General features: G+C 42.5%; 1 protein-coding gene across 3 annotated transcripts in view; it reads right to left on the bottom strand.

Moving 5' to 3' along the window:
- The window catches only part of GFOD1 (Gfo/Idh/MocA-like oxidoreductase domain containing 1), a 97,993-nt gene that overhangs the window by 21,587 nt on the left and 49,669 nt on the right, over window positions 1-26,737 (bottom strand). The window contains exons 1-2 of one of the 3 annotated variants that reach the window (XM_039857975.1): window positions 5,347-5,365; window positions 4,996-5,048 (exon numbers count right to left, since the gene is read on the bottom strand). The exons of the other annotated variants lie outside the window; for them this stretch is intronic. Coding sequence (XP_039713909.1) covers window positions 4,996-5,002 — 7 coding nt within the window. The 5' untranslated portion in view covers window positions 5,003-5,048; window positions 5,347-5,365. Of the gene's footprint in view, window positions 1-4,995; window positions 5,049-5,346; window positions 5,366-26,737 lie in introns of those variants that run through there. 3 annotated transcript variants of the gene reach the window in all.

Genomic DNA, 26,737 nt, shown 5'->3' with positions numbered 1-26,737 from the left:
TCTGTTTAGAAACCTAACTTTTGCCATTGCTCAGTGTATGACATTTGAGATTTTCATGCCTCGGCCATGATTTACCTCTGCAAAGGGGTTCTCTACTTTCCCTCTGCTAAATCCTCAAGTGCAAACACGTTCATCCTCACCAGGCACTTTCCCCCTCATACCTTTGCTCCTTTCTTCCCTAGTCCCCATTGTGTCAAACTGCCCCTGCCCCCACCCCAACCCACCAAGGGCTAACTTAAGTTTCATCTCCTCTGAAACATCTTTCCCGTGGACCCCAAATCTTGAGTATTTTCCTCTCTAATACTTGCTGCCTGAGCCAATTATAACTTTCTGAGCCTTTATTATATAACATCTGGAATTCTTAGTCATATTTTCATGTGTAATAGTGAAGCTCCCAACCACCTGTGAACTCTATAACGGTGAGCAATTGCCCTCAAATCTCCTGAGCTTCCATTTATTTTTTGTTTCATATAAAATTGGTATAAATATCTACCTCATAGTTATGAGAATTAAATGAGGTAATTCATGTAATCCACTTAGTGCAGTGCCTTGAATAGTAAGTAATTAATAAGTGCTAGCTATTATTAACCAGATAGTGAAATCCTTTAGAACAATCAGGAACCATATCCACTTCTTGGTGACCACCAATGTCCTGGTATAATGACTATCTTCAATGAATCTCTGTTGCTTGAAATTAACCCAGCAAGGAAAGGAGGAAAGGGTCCAAAAGGAGGAAAGAAAAAAAGAATACTTAATTATAGTTTTCAAGAATATGCAGAGTTACTTTTATAAAGGATGGTGAACATTAGATTTTTTTTCTTTTAAAGGTAAGAGATGAGAAATGGACTTAACTTTCGGCAATCTTAACTAGCACATCCTGATGGTGCCAGTGGAGCTGCAGTAGAGAATATGAAGGAGAACCAAATCAAAGACTGAATCTGACCTCGAAGCTTTACCACTTATTTGGACAAGTAACTTTGCCTCTCTAAGGCTCAGTTTCTTCATGCGTTAGATGGAATCATAAGAGAATCAACTTCCTTGAAGATCTGAGAGAACCATCTCAAGAACTTAACACAGGGTCTGCGGCATAGTAAGTGCTCAATAAATACTAATGATGGTTGTGATATTATTGTACCAGTGGATGTCGTGGAGTTTGTTTTTTAAAAATGGTTGATATACAGTTATTTTTAATAGATAGTTGGTGAACAGGTTTGCCCATGGCATGTGGGGGGAACGACTTAAGGTCTTGAAATTTGTTAGACTGGGGACCACTCTGGTGGGGCAAAACAATTCTGCTGACCATGTATGCAGCTTGCATCTTCTTGCTTCTGGTCAGTGTGTTTTGCCCCTGGGCCATTTCACATTGGAGTAACAGGAGAGCAGATGAGGGAGGTGAATAAGACTAAAGAACTGAAAGAGCTTTCCAGAGGAAAAAAGATGTGAGAAATGGCAGAGCCTTTCTGTGGCCATGCTCCCACGCACACTGTCCTTGTGGAAAGATCCCGTGGGCCCCTGCAACAGCACAGCTCCACCCAGGCTCTCCACCCAAGGTGGAGCAATGAGTACCATAAAAATACAATCTTCTCCCTCTCTCATTTATCTGGAATCTGGTGACACCAAAACTTACTGAAGCATTTCTCTTCTTTATAATGCTAACCAGTGCTTGAGTTTCAAACTTTTTTTTTTTTAATTGAATAAATTTGATTTAAAACAAATTTTTTTTTTGGTAGGGGTGTCATTACTCATTCAATTGATTTGGACACTAAAAAAATAGCACTTTCTTTCCCTTGGCCAAATTCTTTTTATTTTTCCCTTCGCCAATTTCTTAAAGAAATAATTTACGGGTACTTTGCTAGCTAGCTAACTAATAAACAAATATGTAGCCTGTTTTTAAAGGTTTACTTTAATTGCATTTAAGTATTATCTTTTTCATGATTTTATATATATATTGTATTTCACACACAAAAAAGGGGAAGTTCTTCATACATGATATGGAAAGTTAGACAGAAAAGGCAAGATGCAGAATTAACATGCATAGTATAGAATGAAGAGCATAAATGTTTATTCACTTATGTTTACGTAAAATGTCTCTGGAAGGGAACACTGATAACTGGTGGCATTGGTTGTCTCTAGGCAGAAAAGTCGGCAGCTCAGCGTAAGGAACAGGAGGGGGCAGTTTCAGTGCATCTGCTTTTGCGCTCTTTGAATTTTGAATCAGATGACTACATTATCAATTCAAAAATGAATAATTAAAATTATAATTTTTATTCAGAAAGGAAAAAACAACCCTTACAATGGGGAGCCTAGGTTTTAGGAGGGAGAAGGAGGTTAAACAGGAATGAGCATATCCAGCAGCACGACAGCCATGGCCCTCTGCCAAGAGGCACTGGGTACATGATAACAAGCCTACAAATCACTCAATAAAACTCATATGTCATGGCCTTGCCTCAGATAGGGGAATCTTGTGTTTACTTTCTTGTAATACAATAGATTAATGAATTATCCAGAAATTCAGATTTTGCAATGTCATGGGCTGGTTGGCTTAGAAGTTGGACAGATGTCAGACCTGACCTTTAGTAGCTGTGCAAACTCAGATAAGAATGTTAACCTCTCAGGGATTTAGCCTCCTCATCAGTAAAATGAAGAAAGTAAGATCTCGAGGAGTGAATCCTAAAGATAACTTACATAAAGTGACCAGCTACCGGTACTCATCCATAAATGTTAGCCCCTTCCATTTGAGAAGCCACCACAGGGTGAGGTTTCATGAGCCCCTGGTCTTTGCTCCCCCACCAAAAAAAGAAACGTTCTTGGCATAAACATGAGCCACTCTCATCCCCACCCAAGTTAGTTCCAAGCTATGAGCAAAGAAAGCTAGAGACCTTCCCTGGGTCTCTATCCACACAAGCTTATGTTCTCCCTGGTCTATGGGCCCCAGGAGAATTCCAGGTCCAGCTAAGGGTTCATTCCAGGGAGATCTGATCTTGAGACTAAACATGCTAGCCACTGTGCCTGGAGAGAGACCTGATGTCTTTGATGGCATGCTCCCTTTGGGAAGGCCAGGGCATGTTTCTCTTTCTCCTAAAATCCTTCACACAGTTGTTCACACATCCACTAAGAAGATGAGTTTCATCCTGAAGGGATTACAATTGAAGAAACCATGGAAATATCAACTTTTGCTTTGAAGAGTAAGACCTCTTGCCTTCTGCTCTATTTGGAGAAAGAGAACAAAAGACTTGATGGAAGGTGGAAATCTAGAATGGACACAGTACAAGCTATTACACTGAAATGTGCACAGTGCCTGAGCCAATATCCAGCCAGGGCACAACCAATCCAGGCAGTCCCATTGGAGGTGGAAAACAATTAAAACATGCATTTATCAGTTGGTAAATAGCTGCTGCCCTGAGAATCCTGAGGATCTCCCATCACCCAGGAACCCTCCTCACCACCCCATGGTCCAGTAACTTGAAGGACTGGCAACTGTACAGACAAGACCCTATTCCAGCTCCAAGGTGGCTTCTGTGCTGATGGCTTGATGCCCGGCCATACTGGGTGGGGAAATATTTTGAATTGCCTTCCCCTCCAAGAACAATATAAGTTAGGAGTAATCCACAAGCATATGGTGTTTAAAAGAGCACAAATTTTGTTAGAACAGAGTGCTGGCAATGGAAAAAAACACAGAAGTGGGTGTTTTTAGGCACATGCCACATAAAAACTCCCAAGAGATTTTTTTCACTTGTAAGCCCTACTTTGACCCTAATTGCAGACTTGTGTCTCACTTCCAGATCAACACTTTAAATTAAGGGAAGAGGAGAGAATCTTGGAAGAACAGAGAGAAAAGCACACCTGGTGATTAGAGGGATGGGATGAGAAGTGGGGGCATGAGAGGCCCACAGTGAGAAATTTTTATGTGGGACTGGGAGAATCTAGCTCTCCACCCCATTAAGTAAAATGAGATGAGCAAGAGCCTTCGTCGTCACTATTAGCTGTTGATGCTCAAGTATTTGGGGTGAGGATAAGAAACAATGATGCTCTGTCCAACATCTTCAGCAAAGATTATCCTTCAACAGGTGCTTGAGAGCCAGCAGCAGCATCATACACTTGTGTAGGTCAGTGGCCCTAATACTGGAGAAAATAATTTTATGTTCTAAATTTATTTATATGAAATGAGGCGAGAGGGATCCGAGGTCCATTTAATGAGGATTGTCTGACTACAGATGTTAGCTTTGTGTGAGGTTAGAGATGCACTGTCCTTGAATAATATAAATTTTAATCCTCTATGCATGAAAAAGTGAAAAGAGAGACCATTAGAAAATGGAGCAGACTCAAAAGATAGCATTACCAGGTATAAAAGCAGAGAGGCTTTCTGGATCTTGATTTAAGAAGGCCAACCATGAGAAGATATTTTAGAGACAATCAAAGAAATCTGAGTCTAGATTGTATAGTGGATGAGAGCAGAGAATTCTTATTAATTGTTATGGGTCCAATAGTTGGCATGGTGGCTAATTGGGAAGGAAAGGAAGCAGGAAGGGAAGGAAGAAAGAAAGAAAGTAACAGATGTTACCTTAGGTACTTACAGGTAGAATGTCACATCAGTATTCTGGATGGTGTGAGGCTGTTTAAAATTTTGCAGAAAAATGAACAATCCAAAAATTAAATTAGGAAAACAAGTCTATTTATAATAGCATCAGAAAAGGATAAAACATCTAGAAATAACTATAAGAAATATAAATCTTATACTCTGAAAACTAAACAATTATTGCTGAAAGAAATTAGAGAAGACTCACGTAACTAGAAAGACACCCTGTGTCCATGGATCAGAGGACTTAATATTGTTAGGATACAGTACTACCCAGATTGATCAATGGATTCACACAATTCTTAACAAATACCTTCTTTTGTTCAAATTGACAAGCTGAGCCTAAAATTCACATGGAAATGCAAGGCATCCAGAATAGAAAAAGCAATCTTGAAAGAGAACATAGTTGGAATACTTACACGTCATGATTTCAAGCTTACTAGAAGGCTACTGTAATCAAGAAGGTGTGGTGCTGAGAAAAGAAGAGACAAATAGATCAATGAAATAGAATTGAGAATTCAGAAAAAAACCCTTACACTAGTGGTTAGTGGATTTTCAACAAGGGCGTCAAGACCATTCAATGGGGAAAGAATACTTTTTTCAATAAGCGATGCTAGGACAACTGGATATCCATATGCAGAAAAATGAAGTTGGACTTTTACCTCATGCTATATGCAAAAATTAATTCAAAATGGATCAAAGACCTAAATGTAGGAGCTAAAACAAAAACTTTTAGAAGAAAACATAGGAGTAGAACTTTGAGACCTTGCGTTCATAGATTATGACAGCAGCATCCAAAGCATGTGGGCTTGAATCTCAGTTCTGCCACTTTCTTGCTATGACCAAGTGGATGGCTTAGTTTCCCTAAGCCTCAATGAAAATGAAGATACAATCAAACTCACAGGGTTGTTACATGAACTCAATGAGACAACACTATCTTGGCATCTCCCAGAATATGAACTCAGTCAATACGAGTTAATGGTTAGCCACGTTCTCAGTAAAAGAACATGTAAGCCATCGAGTGGAGCCTATTTATGGACTTGGATGTAAAATTAAAGATATCATTTCCAGATTTAAAAAAGAAATTCCAATTTATAAAGCTTGATGTGAATTGTCTACAAAGGGTAATTTTCATGGGATCTGTAGTGTAAAACAGTTTGTTTTAAAGATTTAAAGCATGCTGGATTTCTCTGGGCCAAAGTCCACCTGAAGACAGTGCTTATGGAGCACCTTGCATTTAAAATTTTTGAATTTGGATGCCTTTACATAGGTACTTCATCCCAGTGAACTCCAAGCCCCACCATTCCCTATTGTATAACCTCAGGCATATCTCATTTGTTTACTTACATCATTGTGTGCTTCCTGAAGGTAATTAAGTTTCTATCCATTTCTATGAAATCGATATCCAATTCCATGAAATCTCTGTTGGCTATCCAACTTTCTTCTTACAAGGGTTCGAAAAGTCTCAGCTTTACTTTTAAAGACTTTCCAAGTTTTGGAAGGTTTTTAAAGGCATTTTCAATAACTTAAAAAATATAGCTCTAAAACATTTTAAAAGATATCATAGACAAGCATTGTCCCAATAGAAGTATAACGCAAGCTGAAATGCAAGGCACACATGTAATTTTTACATTTTCTAATAACCATATGAAAAAGTAAAAAGAAGCAGGTAGAATTACATTTTGCCTCTTAATATTTTTTTATTTTGATGTTTAGAATTCTTGATGGAATTAATTTTAATAACACATTTTACCTAACCCAATATATCTAAAATATTACCAACATGTAGTCAGCATAAAAAATTGAGATATATTATATTATGCTTTCAAGCTAAATCTTTGAAATCCAGTATGTATTTTACACTTACAGTACATCTCAGTTTGGAATGGCTACATTTCAAGTGCTTAATAGCCACATGTTGCCAGTGGCTCCTGAACTGGACAGTGTAATATAGACAATCAATGACAAAAACATATTATAAGCCCTCAGAGAAAGAACGAGGTTATAAAGTGAAAGAACATCTACACTGGAAAGTATTGAAGTGGTAGATTCCAGCGCTTTGGCAGTCATGGTGAGTAACAATAGTCATTTCAAAGCTTGAGAAGGAGTAAAACTGAGATCACATTATTCTAGTGTAGATGGGGAGGAAAGGATCTTCAGAGATTTTATTTCTGCTGTTGTTCCTACTTTCCTACTCTACATGTGTTAGGAGTGGATTAAGACAGGGTTGAAGAAAAAGTGAACGAAGAAGAGTAGAAGGTAGGCTGAGAGTTCACCATGCCTACTATTTATCTCTGCTCCAAGCCCTGGCTCCGACTGATGGATAAATGGCATGAAGGGTTCTGGCGCCAGGAGGGTGCTGGTGAGGATTTTTCTTGCCACTCTTAACCTCCCCTCCCAACTTCTGAGGCGGCCTTCTCTATTTCCAAAAAACAGGCCTTCTGCCTCTGTTATTCAAAGAATATTATGTTCTCTTAACTGTGATATTTTTGGTCTTTTTGGCAGGAGGTGGGATGGGCAGAGTAGAAATAACTCACGAATATTCTCTGAACAAAGAACCAGTGAAGTGCAGACATCTGGCCCCAGGATTTTTCTGGTTCCAGAGACGTCACCATAAACCCACTAACACTAATTGCTTTCACGTCTGCTCCCATTTCTAGTGGAAATAAAATGCTCTCTGGCTAATGGAAACGAAACGCATGTTTGCTGTTTGTTCACCACGTCACGTAAGAGCTCTCTGTATATCAATCCTCCCCCAGCCCCCACCCTGAAACTCTTTAAAGGACATCTTGCACAAAGCCCACAAAGGCTCTACATGTACAGGATAACAAGAAAAGATACCTGTATTCCTGCCAGGGCTGCAGAACTCCTTAATCTAGATTAAACAGATGGGAGAAGGCAGAAAGAGAAAAAGACAGTAAAAGGGAAGGAATCCTACTTGTTTTGAATTCATCCTTCCAGGAATATTTCGGATCTCCTTACTTGGCATTAAGTACAAAGATCTGAATTCAGAATTTCTGAATTCAATTTGACTGCCAAAGAAGGGAAAATACAGGTCTTAATACAGTTCTTTAAAATATTGACAGAGGCTCACTGGGAAGCTTTCTTTGACCGTCTCGTTCTAGCTTGGCTGCCTGTGTTTACCCCAGTGTTAGGACATACTACCCTGTGTGGTAGCAAGTACCTTGTCTACCTCCCCTCTGACCATTGGCAGGACTGAATCTTACACGCGGCTCTATCTCCAGTGCCTGGCACAGGTCTCAACAAATCACAGGTGTAGCTCGAAATCTGGCTGTCCCTCCCCTCCTCAGCATTGGTAAACAGAACCATTCACTTTTAGCTGGACTAAAATGGTTGCCAAAAATAAAAACTACATTTCCCAGTCTCCCTTGCAGTTAAATGTGGCTATGTAATTAAGTTCTGGTCAGTGGGATATGATGGAAGTGATTCCCATGGTGCAATTCTCCGAGTCGCTCCTTTTTGTGTGAATTCTGATGGGAGTGAGGCCATATTGGGCCATGTAGGCAAGGACAACATCCTAGAGATGGGGGTGCAACAAGATAGAGGATCCTGCAACCTAGACACTGTGGAGCTGCCAGACTCCTTTCAGAGGGGCTGTTATGTGAGAAATTCTTATTTTGGATTTGGGTTATAGTAGCTGAAATTATATGCTTAGGATCTGTTGAAGAGAAGAAAGGAGGGCACCCTTAAAATAGATAACCCCACTGTGATGGTTTTATGTGTCAACTTGACTGGGCCACAGGGTACCCAGACATTCGGTCAAATACTATTCTGGATGTATCTGGGAAGGGTTTCTAAATGAGATTAACATTTGAATCAGTAGACTGAGTAAAGCAGATGGCCCTCCCTAACGTGCCTGGGCCTCATCCAATCAATTGAAGACCCGAATAGAACAAAAAAGCTGAGTAAGAGGGAACTCCTGCTGCCTGACTGTTGAAGTAGGACATCAGTATTTGACTGCCTTTGGACTCGAAGTGAAATACTAGCTCTTCTCGAATCTCAAGCCTGCTGGCTTTTAGATTGGAACTGCACCACTGACTCTCCTGTTTCCAACTTGCTGATTGCAGATCTTGGGATTTCTCAGCTTCCATAAGTGTGTGGCCAATTCCTCATAATAGATCTTCTCTTTTACTCTTGGCAGCCTTAGGTCCAGTTAAAAGTTAACGGTTCTGTTACTAGAGAAGGGGAAAACTGATTAGGGGGAGGGGAAGGACAGCCAGATTTCGAGCTACACCCGTGATTTGTCAGGACCTGTGCCAGTCACTAGAGATAGAGTGATTGATGTGTAATATGTAGTCCTGCCAATGGTCAGCGAGGAGATGGACAAGGCATTATGTGATTACACCATACTGTGACAGTATATATCCTATTGGTTCTGTTTTTCTGGAGAACCCTAGCTAATACACCCACTATCTGACTTTCTTTCTGGAGAGGCAGGCTCTGACTCTTCCTGCCTCTTTTTCCAGATGAAGAATCGTACATTCTGGGATGCAAAGTTTCATCTTCTCTATCCCCTTCTTTCATCTCCACCTCCCTCTATATGCTCCCCACTCTAGGCCTGGATGCAGAGAAGCATGCCTTAGACACTTGAATAATGAATTATATTAAAAATACAGCCTTTTGCCATGTTTCTTTGGAATGTCTTTGAAACACCCTGTTACAGTGGTTGAGAAAATTATCCAAGAGGGCCAAGTTCAAATGGCTTACCTTAGAATCAAAAACTTCTTTAAAGAAGAGTTTGATTTTTGTGTAAATACCTTCTGCATAGTTATGAGGTTCTATGTAACAAACTCTAGAGGAAATTAAGATCAAACAGGGTTCAAAGGATCAGCTATTACAACGGGATTTAGTCAGATGGTTTTTCCTGAGACACTCAGTTTCATCAGGAGAGTATTGCAAACACAAACCCTTTGTTTAACGTAGATGGTGATGAAATAAATAGGGTGACTCCGACTCAACCACCTCCCTCATACTCATCCAACCAACTCTCCAAGATTGCCCAACCAAAGAGCAGAAGTTGGCAGAATATCTCTTCCTGGGTCAGCTCTCAAAGGATGGGAGTACTTGGCTTTGCTCCTGGAAAACTGTGATCTGCTGAAGGTATGTGAGAAATGTGCCCTTCCCTACCAAACACACAGAAGAAGAGAGTGACTAAGAGCCTGTCAGAGTAGCATCTGTCTTGCATGTGGAGAGTGTTTATGAACTGACACATTCTCTCTCCAGCTCAGGAAGTAGCTTGCCTGATCAGAACACAATTGAACATGACCTTGGGCCCCGGCTGTGGCACGCAGAGGTTAATTTCCTTTCCTCCTTAGGGCAGGACGCAGTTCCAATTGTCTCATTTTGCCTAATTAAATTTTCTGCACAATATAGCAAGCGCCTTATCTTGGGCAGTGAGGCAAAAGCTTCCCCTTGTTCCTCCCTGTGGTTTGAAGTGGAAGTTTGATAAGGGGCATATTTCATTTTAGAAAACAGTATTAATTGGGAAGAGAAAGTACTTTTCCAACCGGTGGCTGCTATTCCAGTAAAAATTTATATTTGCCTGGGAGGACCTCTTCATGTGACTTAGCAGGCAGAAAAGATAAAGCAGCCACATAAAGGAGCTCAGGTGAACAATTCAGGACCTAAAGGAAAGTAGGCCAGTGGGTCGAAATAAAATCCAGCCACAAGCAGACAAAAGATTTAATAAATAGGAAATAATCTGAGGCCACACAGTCCTGGGGCCCTCTACTCTCAGGGCTTTGTGGCCAACGGTAGTCAATGCCCACCTGCTCAACACAGCTCTGTTGAAGGAATAGTTGAGCTGATATATATATTTACTTATATATTCACTATTTTGGAATGACTTTATTGATTTCTGCAGAGATGACATATATTATTATTTTTTAATTAAGCAACTCAGAAAAATCTGAAGAGGAAAATGAAACTCTTCATCCCATTACCCATAAAGCATTTATCAAGTTAGATGGCTGTGATCAAGTTACATCATTATGTACATATACAGCTAAGACAATGGAAACATTGATAGACGGAAATAACTTTAAAGGGATTTTACCACATACTATTTTTAATTAATAGGAGTCCATTATTTCAACTTAACAGATAAGAAACTGAAATGAAACAAATCAGCTGAATTTCTGAAAAGAAACAGATTTTTAGTCTGGCAGGATTCTGAAGACAGGGGGAGTGTCCAAGGCCAACTGAGGTAAACAGTACCAGAAAAGCAGGTAACACAGGAAAATAAAACCCCAAGACCTGAGTGATTTGAAAATGTTTTCTCTGGCACTCTGGAGAGATGCCTTCAGTCGAGGTAAGGGTCAAGAGCTACTGTGGACTCAGTGTTCTGAGAGCCCAGGGCCCTGCCTCTGACAACACAGCTGGCTCGCCCAGTGTTTGGATAGATTATCTGAACTCTTAAGAAGGGAGCATGTACCTAGCAGTGGGTAAATCCTGATGACAACAATGAAGGTGGAAAGAAGGGTGTTAGTCACCTAACATGCTGACAGGAGAAAAGTGAATAATTTGAAAGCTCAGAATTAATGTCAGGGTACTAACAGGATAGACCGATGGAGGTCTGACCAGTTGGATTAAGGAACAAAAGAGAAGAGAAAGAAGGAGGAATGTAGAACAATACTTGTCTCACATGTCTTAACACTGAGAACCAAAACCTTATCTAGCCCCAAAACCCACTCCTCGCCCTTTGCCTCAGCCAACTAAGACCACATAATTATTACAGAGCAAAGCTATTTAACTTCAAGGAGACAGTGGGAAATGCTTTCAAAGTAACCAGGACCTCCTACATAATTGTATGGTAAAGTCTTAAGCTTTCATTAGGAAGGGCCAAGGGCCCTACAAACAACCAAGCAAGTAGGTAGTCCTATAAACAGGCTGTCATTGCATCTCAGCTTGGTCAGAAGGAAGGAGGAGCACCAGAAGGAAGGCTCCAGGCAAAGGGACATCTTTGATCAGAGAAGCCAGCTGTGAAAGCGGCTCCAAGCACTGACAGAATCAAACCTGTAGCTGTTGGGCCTGCCTCACCCACTATCACATGAGGACCCACAAAGACATCAGCTGTCCATTTTCATCCAGTTGTAACTTGTGGCCTGTTTTCCTCAGACACTCTAGTAACAGAGTGTCACCTGGAGAACCTCCTTCCCACATAGCAAGGTTGACAGTTGGCACACAGATGAAGGAAAGCCTCTCATTCCAGGGTGTGATAGGAACCAGTTGTGAGTGTAAAAGAGCAGCACCTCAATATCTTCTCCTCGTCGATAAACTGAGAATGTACCTTTCCCCAAACTATTCGATGACATCATTGCCAGTGAGAAACTTGGGGAGAGCCATTACTTCAGAGGCTGCAGAGAGGCTCGGCGCATGGCTTTGGACTCAGGATGTCCAGTGCAAGTTCTAAAGTGGCAGGGCTAGAACTTGCACTCGACCTTCAGAGTCCAAAGCAGGGATCAGAGGAGATGGTCCACACAGAGTTCTCCAGTACATAGTAGGAGCCATGATGTCCGTTACTCACACTAAACACATAATAAGTGTATGGGCTGAACTGTGTCTCCCAAAATTCATATGTTGAAGTCCTAACCCCCAATACCTCAGATTATGACTATATTTGGAGACAGGGACTTTAAAGAGATAATTAAGGTAAAAGAATTCATGAGGGTGAGCCCTACTCCAATATGACTTGTGTCCTCATAAGAAGAGATTAGGACACAGATAAGCACAGAGGGAAAACGGTGTGAAGACACAGGGAGGAGACAGCCAGCTAAAAGCCAAGGAGAGAGGCTTCAGAAGAAACCAACCCTACTAATACCTTGATCTCAAACTTCCAGCCTCCAGAACTGTGAGGAAATGAATTCTGTTGTTTAAGCTCCCCACCCCCGCCCCCCATCTGTGGTACTTTGTTGCTGCAGCCCTAACAGACTAACACACATATACATAAAAGCTGACTGTTATTTCAGCAGAGCTTATGTTTAGCCAGTATGAACCAGTGTGGAAGCAGAGCCAGTTTCACATCCGATTGGTAATACGTTACAAAATATTTCGAACATTTTTAACATCTGTCCCACCCACCTCCCAATGAGTACGTGCGCGCGCGCACACACACGCGCGCACACACACACACGCACACACACACACGCACACTTGTTAATCTTATCCCAGTACTGCCAATCCTTGGGTGAAAGAAACAGGCTTTAGCTACAGAAATCAGCAAGAACATGACTGCTTTCTGCCTCCCTCGTCCTGCCTTCTGGGCTCTCACAGTTCAGTGCTCTGTGCACTCTGAGCACCTCCCCCCACCCCCTTAGAAACATGAAAGTTGCAATGACCAAGTACAGTAAAGGGGTGAAGGTGTCTGATCTAGGCAAAGCCATCACCAGATCCTCATCTGGGAAGCCCTTTGGGACTCTGTCTGCTTTGGAGAGTGTATGAGTCTGAAGAACACGACAGGGGTGCCCTGACAATAAGCACGCTCACTCTTTGCTCAGCACAGGTCAGTCTTTCAAGTGGTCTCAGTGGCATCCACTGTAAACAAAAGAAGCCCAGAGAAATCTGAACTGGGAAAGAAGTTGTACCAGAACCTCAAAGAGACCCAGACCGATGGCCCACCCCTTTGGCTCAGTCACTGAGTTAGCCTTTGCCAACAAGTTCCCCTAGAATGTCTGCACCCGAAACTAAATACCACTTTTACCTGGCATTCTTTCTCTTTTGTAAGTTTCCTGGCCACGCAATTTAGCGGAGCATTTGCCCATGATGCCCTTACCCTTTCATACTCTCTTGGGTAGCAGGAGAAAGGCGAAGAGGCAACCTGCCAGTCTTAAAAATCTGCCTAGGGGCAGGCACTGCCAGGGTGAGGTCACCTCTTGCTAAAGGTTATTTAGCCTGTCACTGGCTTCCGTTCTCTCTCCTGCCACAAAGGTACCTTAGCATAGCCAGCATCAGCATGCACAATGACAAGTAATAAGCATGCATTTCTCATCCAAGGATAATCAAAAAAAGAGGTCTGATCCAAGAAAAACCAATAAAATCCTTTCAAATGGAAGGTATCCACAGAGGCATTCCGCTCCAGAAGCACAGGGAGCTCCCAGATGGCTGTAATTTAGCTTTTAACTCTCCTCATCCAAGGTAAGCCAAGGATGAGGCAAGCTAAAAACAATGTCTGAGTATTCTTTGGTCAAAATGAGAAAAAAAAATTAAAAGTACCACTCTGAAGCATGCATTGCCACCTTCCCTCCAAGGCTGCACCAGCTACCACCCCCTAACCCATCAAGCAGCCTGTGCTACTTCTCAAACAAGCAGGTGTGCCAATCCATTCGCAGCAAAACCAAATGGAAACAACCTGGCAGATTAGACCCCAAGGCTCTGTCGTGCAAACCAGGTTCAGGCTCAGAACAATTTGGTTGTCTTTTGAACAGATTACTGAGAACAGCACTCACTTCAGAATTATACAACACAAAGATGCCTGATACAAAGAGGCCAATATAAAATGTACAAGATGGCCAAGACCCTGAAACACTCCCAGAAATCAGGTTCTGGAGTCTACAGGTGATGTTTTCCTCTTCTTGATGGTTGCTAAAGCAAACCACATTTGTTCTACGGAGATAAGGGCTTGTTAATACAGGTCTAATGCAAGTTTAATTCACCTGTAAAAGGCTGCCACTTAAGAGGAGGCTACTCTGTCCCCTAGTTGGGCTAAGTGGCATTAAAGCACTTCTAAGCACCCACTGATATGTCAGGTGCCCTGGGGAAAGCAGAGAAAAACAAGCATGCACTCTGTTCATAAATATCTTGCAGTCCAGATGGGGAGAAAAGATATACATATTTGGAAATGACTCGAGATGGCAGTACGGTCACACTGGATGGAGTGCCAGATTGTGTGACGCAGGCATCTGTGCTATAAGAATTCATAGAGTGCCAGAGTCAGCCAGCAAATCCAATACACTGAACAAAACTGGCCCGCAAAGACTGAAGAGTCCAACAGTTGAGCTGCTTGTTCTAAATAGGGAAGGTGATGCATTTGGTAGCTCCGGGTTCTCATGGCTGCCTCTGGCAGGACACGCCGCCTAGCACAGTGTTGAAGGGAGAAAGTCCAAGAGCCACTCTTCTTGAGTACAATTCCTGGCACCACCACTTGCTAGGTGTATAACCTTGGGCTCCTCAGATAATCATTCTGTGCTCCCACAGCCTCATTTGTAAAACAGAGACCAATAAATAGTACTGACATCGCTGGGTTGTTGTAGAAAGAGCTTCGGCACAGTGCCTGGTACATAGTAAGCGTGTGATGAATGTTGGCTGTTATTATCATGGGACTGAGCTTCTAAAGAGTTCCCTTCAGTTAACGGCAAGAATTAGGAAATTCAGTCTTAGTCAAAAGACAGATTAGGTAGCAGAAAGTAATTTTAATTTTAAACAAGATTTCCTTAGGTGAAGGAGGGTGAGGCCCTAGATTCCTGTGAATATGGAGTTAGAAGAGGCTGTAACTCAAAGTAAAGGCTACTGTAAGCTCAGCTACTGCAGTGGCCAGAAATAGAATGAGGCCGGCTGGCCCCGCTGGTGATTGGCAGCTGCAGCATCCAAGTGGAAAACAGAAGTCGGCACTGAAGAGAAAGTGCATCAGTGATGACGTCCCAGAACAGCTAGTGGCAGGGAATGAGCCCAGCTATCTGCTGAAGGGAATCACTCTTCACCTTTCATTCTCAGATTCAGATCACTCCCCAGCACTTTTGCCCTTTTTAGTAAGAACACTTAAAATATTCCTCAGAGGCTAGACCCAAGCACCTAACTTTCTCTCACATCCTCTTAATGTTGGTCCCCTCCACTCTTCCACCTTTTCTAAAACTTAAACATACCGGTCTCCTCATGAGACACTTCTAGAACATGCTCGACTATGGAAAAAATGACCTTTCTTTGCCAGCCAGTTTTCCTGTCCTTCCCCACTGAGCCCGCTGAGCCCTCTGAGGGAGGATATTTTATTTATTTAAATAAATACAGTATTGTTGAGTCACCCCATGTTCACTCAAGCTCAGAACACAAAACAAAGTTCTCAGAAAGTAGATGCTACTGGGCATAGTGCAACTCCAAGGGTAGCCACAGATCTCGAATGCCTTCCCACCCCTCATCTTTCCTCAGGGTGAAGCCTCTGTCCATGTCCTGTATCTGAGTGGGATTTGGCTTAATCTCCACAGGGCATCAAGTAGCAGACCAACTCCCTTTGGTTTGGATTCAATAGCTGAGCCAGTTGACCTATTTGATGGCTCATTTCCTCATCAGATGAATATGTTTTGAACCGTGGAATGGCTAAATGAGATAATGAACACAAAACACAGAGTGTAGAGTTTGGTACATGACAGCCATCTGCCTAACCCATCATTACCATTATTATCTATTATTATCTATATGGCTATTATGATTAGCATCCAGTTTTCTGTTCATTCATTAAACAAACATTGACCATGTTTTTCCAGCACCAACCATATGCCATGCAGACGGTGTTTACCATGGTCCCAGCACTCATGGAATTTAGGGTCTAGTGGGAAAGACAGTCAATAAAGAAGTAAACAAAGAGAGAGATATCGTTTCAGGTCATGAAAGGGATATAAAGGAATCAGATGGAATTTCTGATGGAGAATAATAAGAGAGAACTTATATTAGTCAGGAAAGGCCTCACTGAAGTGACATTTAAGCTAAAATCTTAAGGACGAGAAAAAGTAAGGATGAGAGAAGAAGGAAAGGGCACTCTGAGCAGAAGGAACAGCACACGTGAAGGCCCTGGGGTGGGCAGAAGCTTCACAGGTCGCAAGTCAGTGAGCCTGATGTGCCACGGCAAAAGAAGCAAGTTTGATATTTATCCTAAAGGTGATGGGAAGCCTCTGAAAAGTTTAAATCAAGAAATGTTACTTCATATAGATGTACCACCCTTTCTTCAGTGACTCACAATAAACATATCTACCCCTTATTGAGCACTCACTATGTGCCAGGCTCTGTGCTAAGAATTTGACATGTATTATCTAGGTGTGACAAAGCAGTGATGGCCTAGAGTAGTGGTGATGGGGGCAGAGAGAAGTGGGCAGATTCGAGATGTATATATGAGATAAGAAGGTAGTAAGTCTGCAAATAGAATGAATGGGGCCCGAGGAAGAATCCATCTCAGACACTGCCACTGGCTTCTCAAACGATTCCATTATCATCATCACTTCCAAGTCACAATTATCATTTAACCAAAGAACAAGATTAAATCAAGTAGTCAACTTCTTTACAGAGCACCTACTATACACACTGCACTTTGGAAGACAATGTACTCAACAAGAAGTACAGAGTAGTTTGCTCTATTTAAGTACTCTAGAGCAGGGATCCCCAAACCAGTGCTGCAGACCAGTACCAGTCTGTGGCCTGTTAGGAACTGGGCTGCACAGCAAGAGGTGAGCGGTGGGCAAGAGAGTGAAGCTTCATCTGTATTTGCAGCAGCTCCCCAGAGCTAGCGTCACCGCCTCAGCTCCGCCTCAGATCATCAGGCATTAGATTCTCATAGGAGCACCAGTCCCTGGTTCCAAAAAGGTTGGGGACCGCTGCTCTAGAGTACTCTAGTATTCCCTGCTTAGGTACTCTGTCTTTACCTATTTCCAATGGTTGAGCCTAGAAATAGTTCCCAAAAGAACCTGACAACTGCTGACTAGTCCAACTGATTTAAGTCAGCTCAAAGAACAAAGCCAGGGAACTAATCTGAAAACACAAAGTACGAGTTCTGTTTCCCAACACAGCAGTGCCACTAGTACAGACAGAGTCACCTAACATAGAAGGGTTCCTATTGCGTCACGCAGCCTGTCAGACAAAGATCCAGAACAATGCCAGGCTCAAAAAAGCAACAAAGCCCTGAGCTTGGGACAGCTTCTCATAATGCAGCAGGAAAAGAATTACGGGAACATGGGTTCTTTCAACCACAGCATTAAAAACACTATCAATTGCCACAACATCACTGAAACAATGATGCATGTCTGGACTGGTAACCTGCTGGGAAATGGTTAATTTGAAAGAGTGTAATCCACTCCTCAATGTAAAGCACACGATTTCCTCTTAGTAAGAATGCATTCTAAAAAACACGAACCACATTCATCAATGTATGAATGAATTTCACAATAAATATGCAGCAGGCATACCGAGAGAAAAGGAAAACAAAGTGAGAGCAGAAAGGGACTTTCTAAAGGTGAATCCTTGGGTCTCCCATCCTCCTACGCCTGGGAGAACATGTTAACTTGTAGGTAAGAAGAGAGAAAGGCATCGGGCTTACCTGACCTAGCTTGAGCCTGGACTAAGACTGTCATGTAATTTTTGGAAGCCAGCCACTTGTTTACTCAGTAAAACCTAACACCAAAGCCACTGCAGGGGACAGGCAAGACTATAAATTATAACAAAACAGGAAATGAAGGGGAAAAGAGAAGGCTGGAACTGGAGAAAACAGCCATCTTTTGCATAGGTAATTGTCCTACACTCATTAATTTTTCTTCTGAGATGCAAAAACTCAAGCCAGACACACAGTCTCATTGACATAGCATTGATAGGCTAGAGTAATGGTGATCAAATTAGGTCCTTTTGCAGAATACACAGCTATCAGAGATGATTCTCCTTTCATGGAAGAAGATTTATTTTCTTATTCTTGCCTTCAGTATGCTCATCTTTCCTTTAACAGAACAAGTCAAGTCAAACAGCCTCATATCTTGAAAATAATAAATGTGGAGGCTCCGAACACTGGCACACAGGGGTTTGCCCTAAATTCAGACCTGGGCTACCACTTGAAGGAATCTCTCCCCTGAAGACCAGAGTTTTGGTTTCATCAGTCATCTCTGCTCCTCATTTCTTATTCATACTCTTACTTAGAACTGTAAGATATTAAAACTGAGAGGCATCGAGCTGTCTAGGACTCACGTTAAAGTTAAGAAGCAAGGATGAACACTTGCAGGCACACTTCTGGCAGAGCTGGAATGAAAACCACGGTCTCCTGAGCACTGGTCTAACGAGGACCTTCCTGTTACACTGGAAAATGTTTCTTGGTTCATTTACTAATATTATTAATAATGCAAAGCCCTAGAAGGAAGTCTAACAGGTGTTAAAGCTGACAGGAATTCAAAATGCATCCTGACGATTGTCTGTTAAATGTTTCCTGGTCTGACGGTATAGTTGGGGAGCTCCAGCAGGTGGTTCCTGGTTTTGTGCTTTTTTCTTAAGTTCCCATCCAGCGGAATACTTGGCATGGAGGAAAAAAAACAGATGATTCTGGCTCAAGTCCAGGTTGCCATGTTGGACTGCCACTGCATTTCCTGTTGAAGAAAGAACTTGGAGAGAAAGAGTCATGCCAGTTTGAGAGGTGAGCATCTTTCCAAAAGAAGATAGATGTAGGGATTATTAAAAACTGTGACCGAGACCTGGAGTTTAAGATTCTAAAAACAAAACACAAAAACTCCAGACTATTTTAGAAGTTCTCACTCCAGACTATTTTAGAAGTTCCCTGGGGAAGGGAAGGGTGCCAAAGAGCTGCCCAGGCCTCTGCCGGACAGAGCTCTACTGCCAGGGACCGAGTGAAGGCAAACGTCGACCCTCCTACAGTGCGTGCTCCCAAATAGGCCACTTCTCACTCCCTATGGCTACCGCCATCCTCTACCACCTAGACCGTGGCAGTAGCTGCTCAGTGTCCCACCCCTGCCAACTGCTAAACCAGAGCTAGAGCCAGCCTCTTCAAACAGGACATCAGATCACATGGCTGGTTGCGCTGCTATCAACCCTCCAAGGGCTTTGCAATACATTTGACATAGAACCCCGCGTCTGTATTGCGGCACACAGGGCCATCCACAATGCCCCTCCTCCCCAGCCCTATGCCACCCTCCTCTGCCTTCTCCCCCTCACTCATTCCTTTCTTGCCACAGCCTCCTCACTGTCACAGAACGCACCAAACACACTCGCACCCCTTTGCGCTTGCTGTTGCTTCCACCTGGAATATTCATCCTTTGACTGCCCCCGAACATTCATGTCTTACTCCCTTGCTTCCTTCAAATCTCTACTGAAATGTCAAGAGCCCTTCTCTGACTACCCCAGGGAAAATATCACCTCCATCTTCCCACCCGCCCCATCACTCTCTATCCCCTCCCTGCTCCAGCTCCACCCCTGGATAGCGCACTTATCAGCAGCTAAGGGGCTGCAGCCCCTCCTTTAGTGTTTCTCCCCACCCCTCCTCTGCCCCCAGAAGACGTGTGAGCTCTATGTGGCAGGACTTGGTCTGTCTATTCGCTCTCCTGTCTCCAGTGACTAGGATAATGGCTGGCACAGAGAGAAGGTACCCAGTACATACTTGTCAGCTAGCATGGAACTGAACCCATGTCTTTAAACTGGGTCTGGATGGAGGAAACACAAATTCCACTGGAAAACCCAAGGCCAGTTGGGGCTCTGGTTTCTTTGTACACACAGATTTGTTTCTGAATATATATCCTTCCATCTGTCCACATATTCCTTCTAAAGGATGACAACCAAGCCTCAGGGCATGCCACACAGAGGCCTGGCAGGGAGACCAAGGGAGGGGCACAGCAGCCAACCTCCCAAAGGAGAGGCCCTCCTCAGATCCCAAGCTTGGCCCAGACTCAGGCATTTCTCAGGGCAGGATCTCATCCCATCTCCTGAGATACAGCCAACTTAAGAGTGAAATGCTCAGAGATGAGCAGAGGAAAGATAAAAAGCTGTCATAAACCAGGACGGACCTTAGAGCCCTCGGGAAAACATCCCCTCTCCATGAGAATAAAGCCAAGCATTTTCCCTTTCCAGCAGAATGCCTCTAACTTACAACACGTGGAAGCCCAGTAAAAGAGCTGTTGTCTTCTTTTCCAAGTCTCTAGAATTAACTTTGTCAGGCATTTACCTAAACTTTCGGGACTTCTATTTATGCAGCAGTCCGATACCTCTACTTTAACAAAAGACTGATTTTTCCAAGTCTTCAGGAGGAAGTAGGCATAGGCTTGTGCCTCCTCTGTGTGGGAGTATAACACGGCACTAAAGCAATGCTGCAATGTGTTTCAAGAGTATTTTTTTTTTAAATTTCATGCCCAGTAATTGTGCTTAAACAAATCCACTCTAAACAGGATGTCATCAATCAGGCAAAAAGTTATGTGCAAAGATATTCATCTAAGCACTATTATAATAGAGAAAAAACTGGGAAAAAACTAAATATCTAAAAATAAAAATGATAATGCATGTAAAATTCCTAGCACCGCACCTGGCATACAGCAAACGTTCAATAAGGGGTAGATATAAAAATTTTATTGTGAATAATTAAAGAAAGTGTGCTGCATCCATATAATAAATCATTTTTGAAGCCTTCCCTCTCTATTGTGCTGTCACATGCATATACAAATACTTAATTACCTTTCAGCAAGAGAATGTACATCCACCCGTATTTTCAGAAAAGCCCCATCAATCATTTTCTACCATCCCAACACCTGTATTTGAAGACTGTACAAAAGGCATATGCCACCCACTAGATCTGTTCTCTCCACCCAAACTACTGCTTTATTAGTCTTTATTAGTCTTCCCTCTGAGAGGCAGGAAAAAAAAAAGTCATTTTGTAATTCGATCGGCATTTTTTAGTATCCATCATGATCCAAGCCCTGGCTAGGATGAACGTCTCAGGAAGGGCCGCTCAGACTATGGACTGGAAGCCTCCCCTGCCTAAGGAGGGTCTCTAGTGAGAGTCCAGAAGGGTAAGTGTGGCCTCTCTCCAGGGCTGTCAACCAAACAGACATAGAAACCTTTGATGGATAGATCAATGATTGGCTTCCTCTGGGATCACCACAGGGCAAAAATTATGACCTATAATGCCTTTGAGAAGAAATATATCCAAGGAAGGCAAAAAATAAATCAAAAGGCTTTCAGAATACTAGGGATTGGTTAGGACCCCACCCCTTTTACACCTCTATACACATAGATATAGTGTATACACTTCCCCAAACAGGGGAAGTGTATACACTATACCCTTACATCCCCGCCCAATCACCACCCCCGCCCAATCACCACCCAATACATCCCCGCTTCATCTTCCCACTTCTCTACTTCCTCAGGATTTATTTTAAATAACGCCTGCCAGGACAGAAGCAAACAGTTCCCAAAAAGCAGAGATGCAGACATGTGCACACACTTCCCCAAACAGACCGACTCACACATGCATGCCAAACATACACATGCACAAATACACAGAAAACATACATGTAAATACATAATGCACAAACATATATTCACACACAAACACATGCACACATACAATGCACAAACACACGTGCACAAATGCAATGTACAAATTAGTGCATACACACAAACACACATGCATAAACACAAACATACATGGTCTCCCTTTCCTCTAATCATCGCCTTCTCCAATTCAGTTTGCAATTCAATCCTAAATTCTAGTGACGACAAAAGAACAAGTTCACTTCTACGGTTTGTGATGCTGTGAAAATCCCAAGTGGAAGTAGAGGCCCATGGGACACATGATGCCCAGCTAGATTCCCAGAAAAGATAAGGACTTTGCGGGAACGATAAGGCAGGAAGGAACTTGAGAGACCACCCGCCCTGCAGAGGAGGATGCTGAGGTCTACTGAGTGACGCTTAGTGTCCCTAAGTTGCTGCACAGAGAGTCTCTTTCCCTCCACAGCTCCAATCTCAGTCACCACCCAATACATCCCCGCTTCATCTTCCCACTTCTCTACTTCCTCAGGATTTATTTTAAATAACGCCTGCCAGGACAGAAGCAAACAGTTCCCAAAAAGCAGAGATGCAGACATGTCTACACTTCAACCCTTTGCAAGTAAGTCACTAGCTACTTCAGATGGATGAGAAGAATAAAAGAGGAGAAAAAAAGAAACCCATGTTCCTTTTGATTTAGATCATTTCCATCTCAGTAGGAAGCATGTGTTCACCCAGATACCAGTGGGCTGATTCCTTTGTTTAAACAAAAGGCTTTCCTGAAAGCCACAGGGAACCAGAGGGCAAGAATTTTCTTATGAAAGCAGGAGGTGCTCTGGTGGGAATGCCTTACCCTGGTTTGACAATTCGGGAAATATAGCGTGCAGCATAAACTTTGTGTGAATGTGTGTGACTAGAGATTTCATCCAAGGGACTGTTTGAAATCCAACTCTTGCTCATTTCCTCTACATCTAACACTGTGTTAAGTACATATCCTCCAGGAGGGAAAGTGAGCACAGGAATGTACGTGGCACTCACAAAGTGCCGCATGTCTGAGGGTGTCACGTACCCCTTACAGCCGGTTTACTGAAAACTGTCTTGAAAACCAACCAAGTGAATGCCTTTGAAAGTCTGTTTCACTTCCAAAAGAAAATAATGAACTGAAACCCCAGGTACCATTATACTTGAGAATAACTCCAAGGTGCCCAGCATAATACCTGACAGACAGAAAACAACATAAATACCAGATCCCTCACCCTGGAGTTCAGTTGAGACCAGACTTCCAATAAGAGCAGAATTTAATACACAGTTACGCTGACATAAACACTCCTGAAAAAGAATTTATCTGTTTATTGAGCACCTATTATGTGCAAAGAATTAGGCTAGCCGCTCTCCATAAGCGTCACAGTCAGACCCACTTTACTGTACAGAAGAGGATGCTAAGGGTGCCCAGGTTATTGGGCGAAAGTCATTCAGTGAGCAAGTAGCAGTGTCACTTTGAGCTAGAATGCATGCTATTCCCATTACATTACACTACCTCACATGAAGGAGCTTCTTAAAGTATCTTGGAGAATGGTCCTTCCTGAGAGATCCTTTTTTAACAGCCTCCCACCCAAAGCAGGAATGTCTCCAGCAGATGGTCATTCACCCTTTGTTTAAATAACTATAGTAATGATAGGTTCAAAGAGTTGCCATTCCGTGGTTGAGCTGTGATCCAATGTCTCTACACTGGGCTGAAAGCTGCCCTAGCATAACTTCGATCTGTTGGTCCTAGGTAAGCTCTATTGCATAACAGATTTTGCAAACATAAATGATGACAATGGCAACATCAGTGTCCACCTTAAATCCTCGCTACACAGAGAAGTCAGATGTCAGGGGGTCCCTTTCACACCCCATTAATTATATATTGAAAATATCTGAATATAAACAAAAGAGAATACTTAATGTATTGTCTTCTGAATGATAGAATATCATGAAATTATTAAAATCAGGTTTCAAAGGATACTCCATACCATAAGAAAATGCCCACCAAATACTGTTAATGAGAACATTAAAAAACAGTATAATAAAAAAAATCTATATACATATAAAAATGTGTAGGACACATTAATAATAATAATAATAATAATTACCTGTGATTGACGCAGAGGGTTTGAAAAAAATGTCTTCCTTTTACATTCTGATTCACTTTGAAATTTTACAAAGGTTCTTTTAAAAAAATGCTTTTGGACTTATCCATCTAATCTAGAGAACTACTTATGAGCACATCTCATCTAAAGATTATAATAGTAATAACAATAAAATAATAACTGTAGCATCTCTAAAACATATATTGCACTTACCACAAGCCAAGCAGTATTCCTAGAGCTTTATACATACTAACATATTTAATCCTCACCACAACCCTTTGTCACCATTTTACAGATGAGAAAACGGAGGTGGGAAAGATTAAGTCACTTGTCTAAGGCCCCAGACTAGTAAAAGGTAGAGCCAGGACTTAAATCTAGGTAGTCTGACCCCAGGGGCCATGCTCCTGGGCAGAAAATGGCTCAAAACCCAAGTGATCCACTTCTGAAAATATACCCAAAAGAATTGAAAGTAGGATCTTGAAGCAATATTTGCACACCCATGTTCAGTGCAGCCCTATTCACAATGCCCAAGAGGTGGAAGCAACCTAAATACCCATCAATAGATAAATGGATAAAGAAATGTAATAGATGGACAGATAAAATACTATTCAGCTTTTTTAAAAACAGAATTTTGATACGTGCTACAACATGAGACATCCCATGGATAAACCTGGAGGACCTTATGCTAAGTGAAATAAGACAGTCACAAAAGGACAAATATTATATGACTCTACTTATATGAGGAACCTAGGGTAGCCTAAGTCATAAAGAGAGTAGAATGGTGGCTACTGGGTGCTGGAGAGAGAGAGAAATGGGGGGTTACTGTTTAATGGGTACAGAGTTTCAGTTTTATAAGGTGAAAAGAGTCCTGGAGATGGACAGTGGTGATGGTGGCACAACATTAAGAATGTATTTAATATCATTGAACTGTATTCTTAGAAAGGTTAAGTTGATGATTTTACATTATGTATATTTTACCACAATATCTGAAGACTGTGAGCTTGTTAAAATCCCTTGTGGGGGTTGCTCATAAAGATAAACCAGAGTCACAGTCCTTGTTCAGATCTGAAAACTTCAAGGTCTCCATTCCATGCATCTTCTTGACAAATACACCTGACCCGGGCTCCTACACCTTGGCCCCTGTCAAATCTCACCAGAAAGGCAACTAGGAGTAGTCTACACATAGCTCTTCTAGAAATTAAAATGACAGCCACATTCACAAGTCCTTTCCAGAAAGAGATAAAGGTCTGGGCTGTTCTCCTCACATAGCTATAGGCACAGGCACATGTCACCAAATTTAATGAGAGCCATCAAATTTAGGAAGCAAGTGAGTGAGGCTGAGACTGGGTTTCTGGCTCTCTCCCTTCCCACCTGGCTCTGCTGCACCTTCTACAAAAGAGTTCTGAGCCAACAAGGCTACACACAAGGCTGGCCATAGGCCCAGCCTGCCCAGTCTTATAATACAGAAGACACGAATGCCAGGAAGCCACAGAAACAGCCATTGATGGGGCTTGGTGTCCCACACCCAATCCTGGGTTTATCCTATCCCAGCCTTATTGTGTCATCTGAATCACAAGGTGAAGTAGAAGCTCTAACTGGGGGAGAGTGAGGGAGTGACTACCACCCAAAATGACTACAACCTCTCCTCTGACTACCTGAAGCCAGCCAAGGACCCCAGGTATACTGCCTGCTCCTTCAAAGCCTGGAAAGCTGATTTTGGCCCCTAGGATCCTGAATGAATATCCCACTGGGATTCTGCAGGCACGCAGGGAGGGCACATCACAAGAGCCTGGACAAAGCAGAAAGAACAGCCCCACTGAGGGCCCAGAAGCAGAGGTCTGGGTGGGTTGATGATGCAGACTCCAAGCAAGGGACAACTCAGGACCTTGTGAACAGGAATAGGGACTGGGAACTAAGCTAGAGCAGAGGACAGAGAGCCCTTTGCCAAATGCTGCAAGTTCGTAACAGCTTTTTCCCTGCTCTGGGAATGGCTGGCAGTATCCTCTGGGGACAGAACTTGACCCTAGTACCAAAAGGCTGGGCTTCGAGTCTCAACTTCTTCTCTTATTACCTATGTCTAGAGGCAGGTTATTTAACATCTCCAGGCCTCAGTTTTTCCCTCCACAAAGCAGGAATATAACAATATTTATCTTATGTGATTATCACGATAAGTAAATCTATGGGAAAGCATTTTTGGAAACCACGAAGAAGTTAGAAACGGCACCGATGTCATGTGTTGTGGGAAGCCGCGGAACAAACTCGAGGTCCCAGGGGCTCGCAGCACACTGACTTTTTCCAGTTTGGGTGAATCATCTCAAAATTACATTTTCAAAGTCATGCAGTCTGCTCAGAACCCAGGGTCACATGTCTTCTGTACACCTCAAGCCTTTGAAGAGAGAATGTGTTTGCAGGAGGGTTTGACTTCCAGGAAATCTAATAATGGTATAAAAACATAAAATGACAAAATGGGAGGCTCAAGGGAGATAACAGACGTGAGTGAACAGTGAAAAGTTAAATTCATGATTTTAAAAAGTACTGCTTATATTAAACTTCTCCGATGTCTTCGGGATGTTCAATTTCTGTAAGTCTAAGATACCTACATTTCACAAATGTTCCCATCATATTCAATAATAAAGAAATGATTATGCCAGCATCTGCTACACCTGGAGCTCACTTGCACTGTGCATATATGGGATGCCTGGGGCCCCTGATAGGCACCTCTCTATCGTTAGCAGGCCCAGGATACCAGACTGAGACTCGTGACACTATAGCCCCCAAGCATGGGAAGGGA

Source organism: Pteropus medius, unplaced genomic scaffold (assembly GCF_902729225.1).
Source record: "Pteropus medius unplaced genomic scaffold, Ma_sr-lr_union100, whole genome shotgun sequence".
Lineage (NCBI taxonomy): Eukaryota > Metazoa > Chordata > Mammalia > Chiroptera > Pteropodidae > Pteropus > Pteropus medius.
The sequence above is the reverse complement of the archived record's forward strand: the minus strand, read 5'-3'. Positions and strand labels throughout refer to the sequence as shown.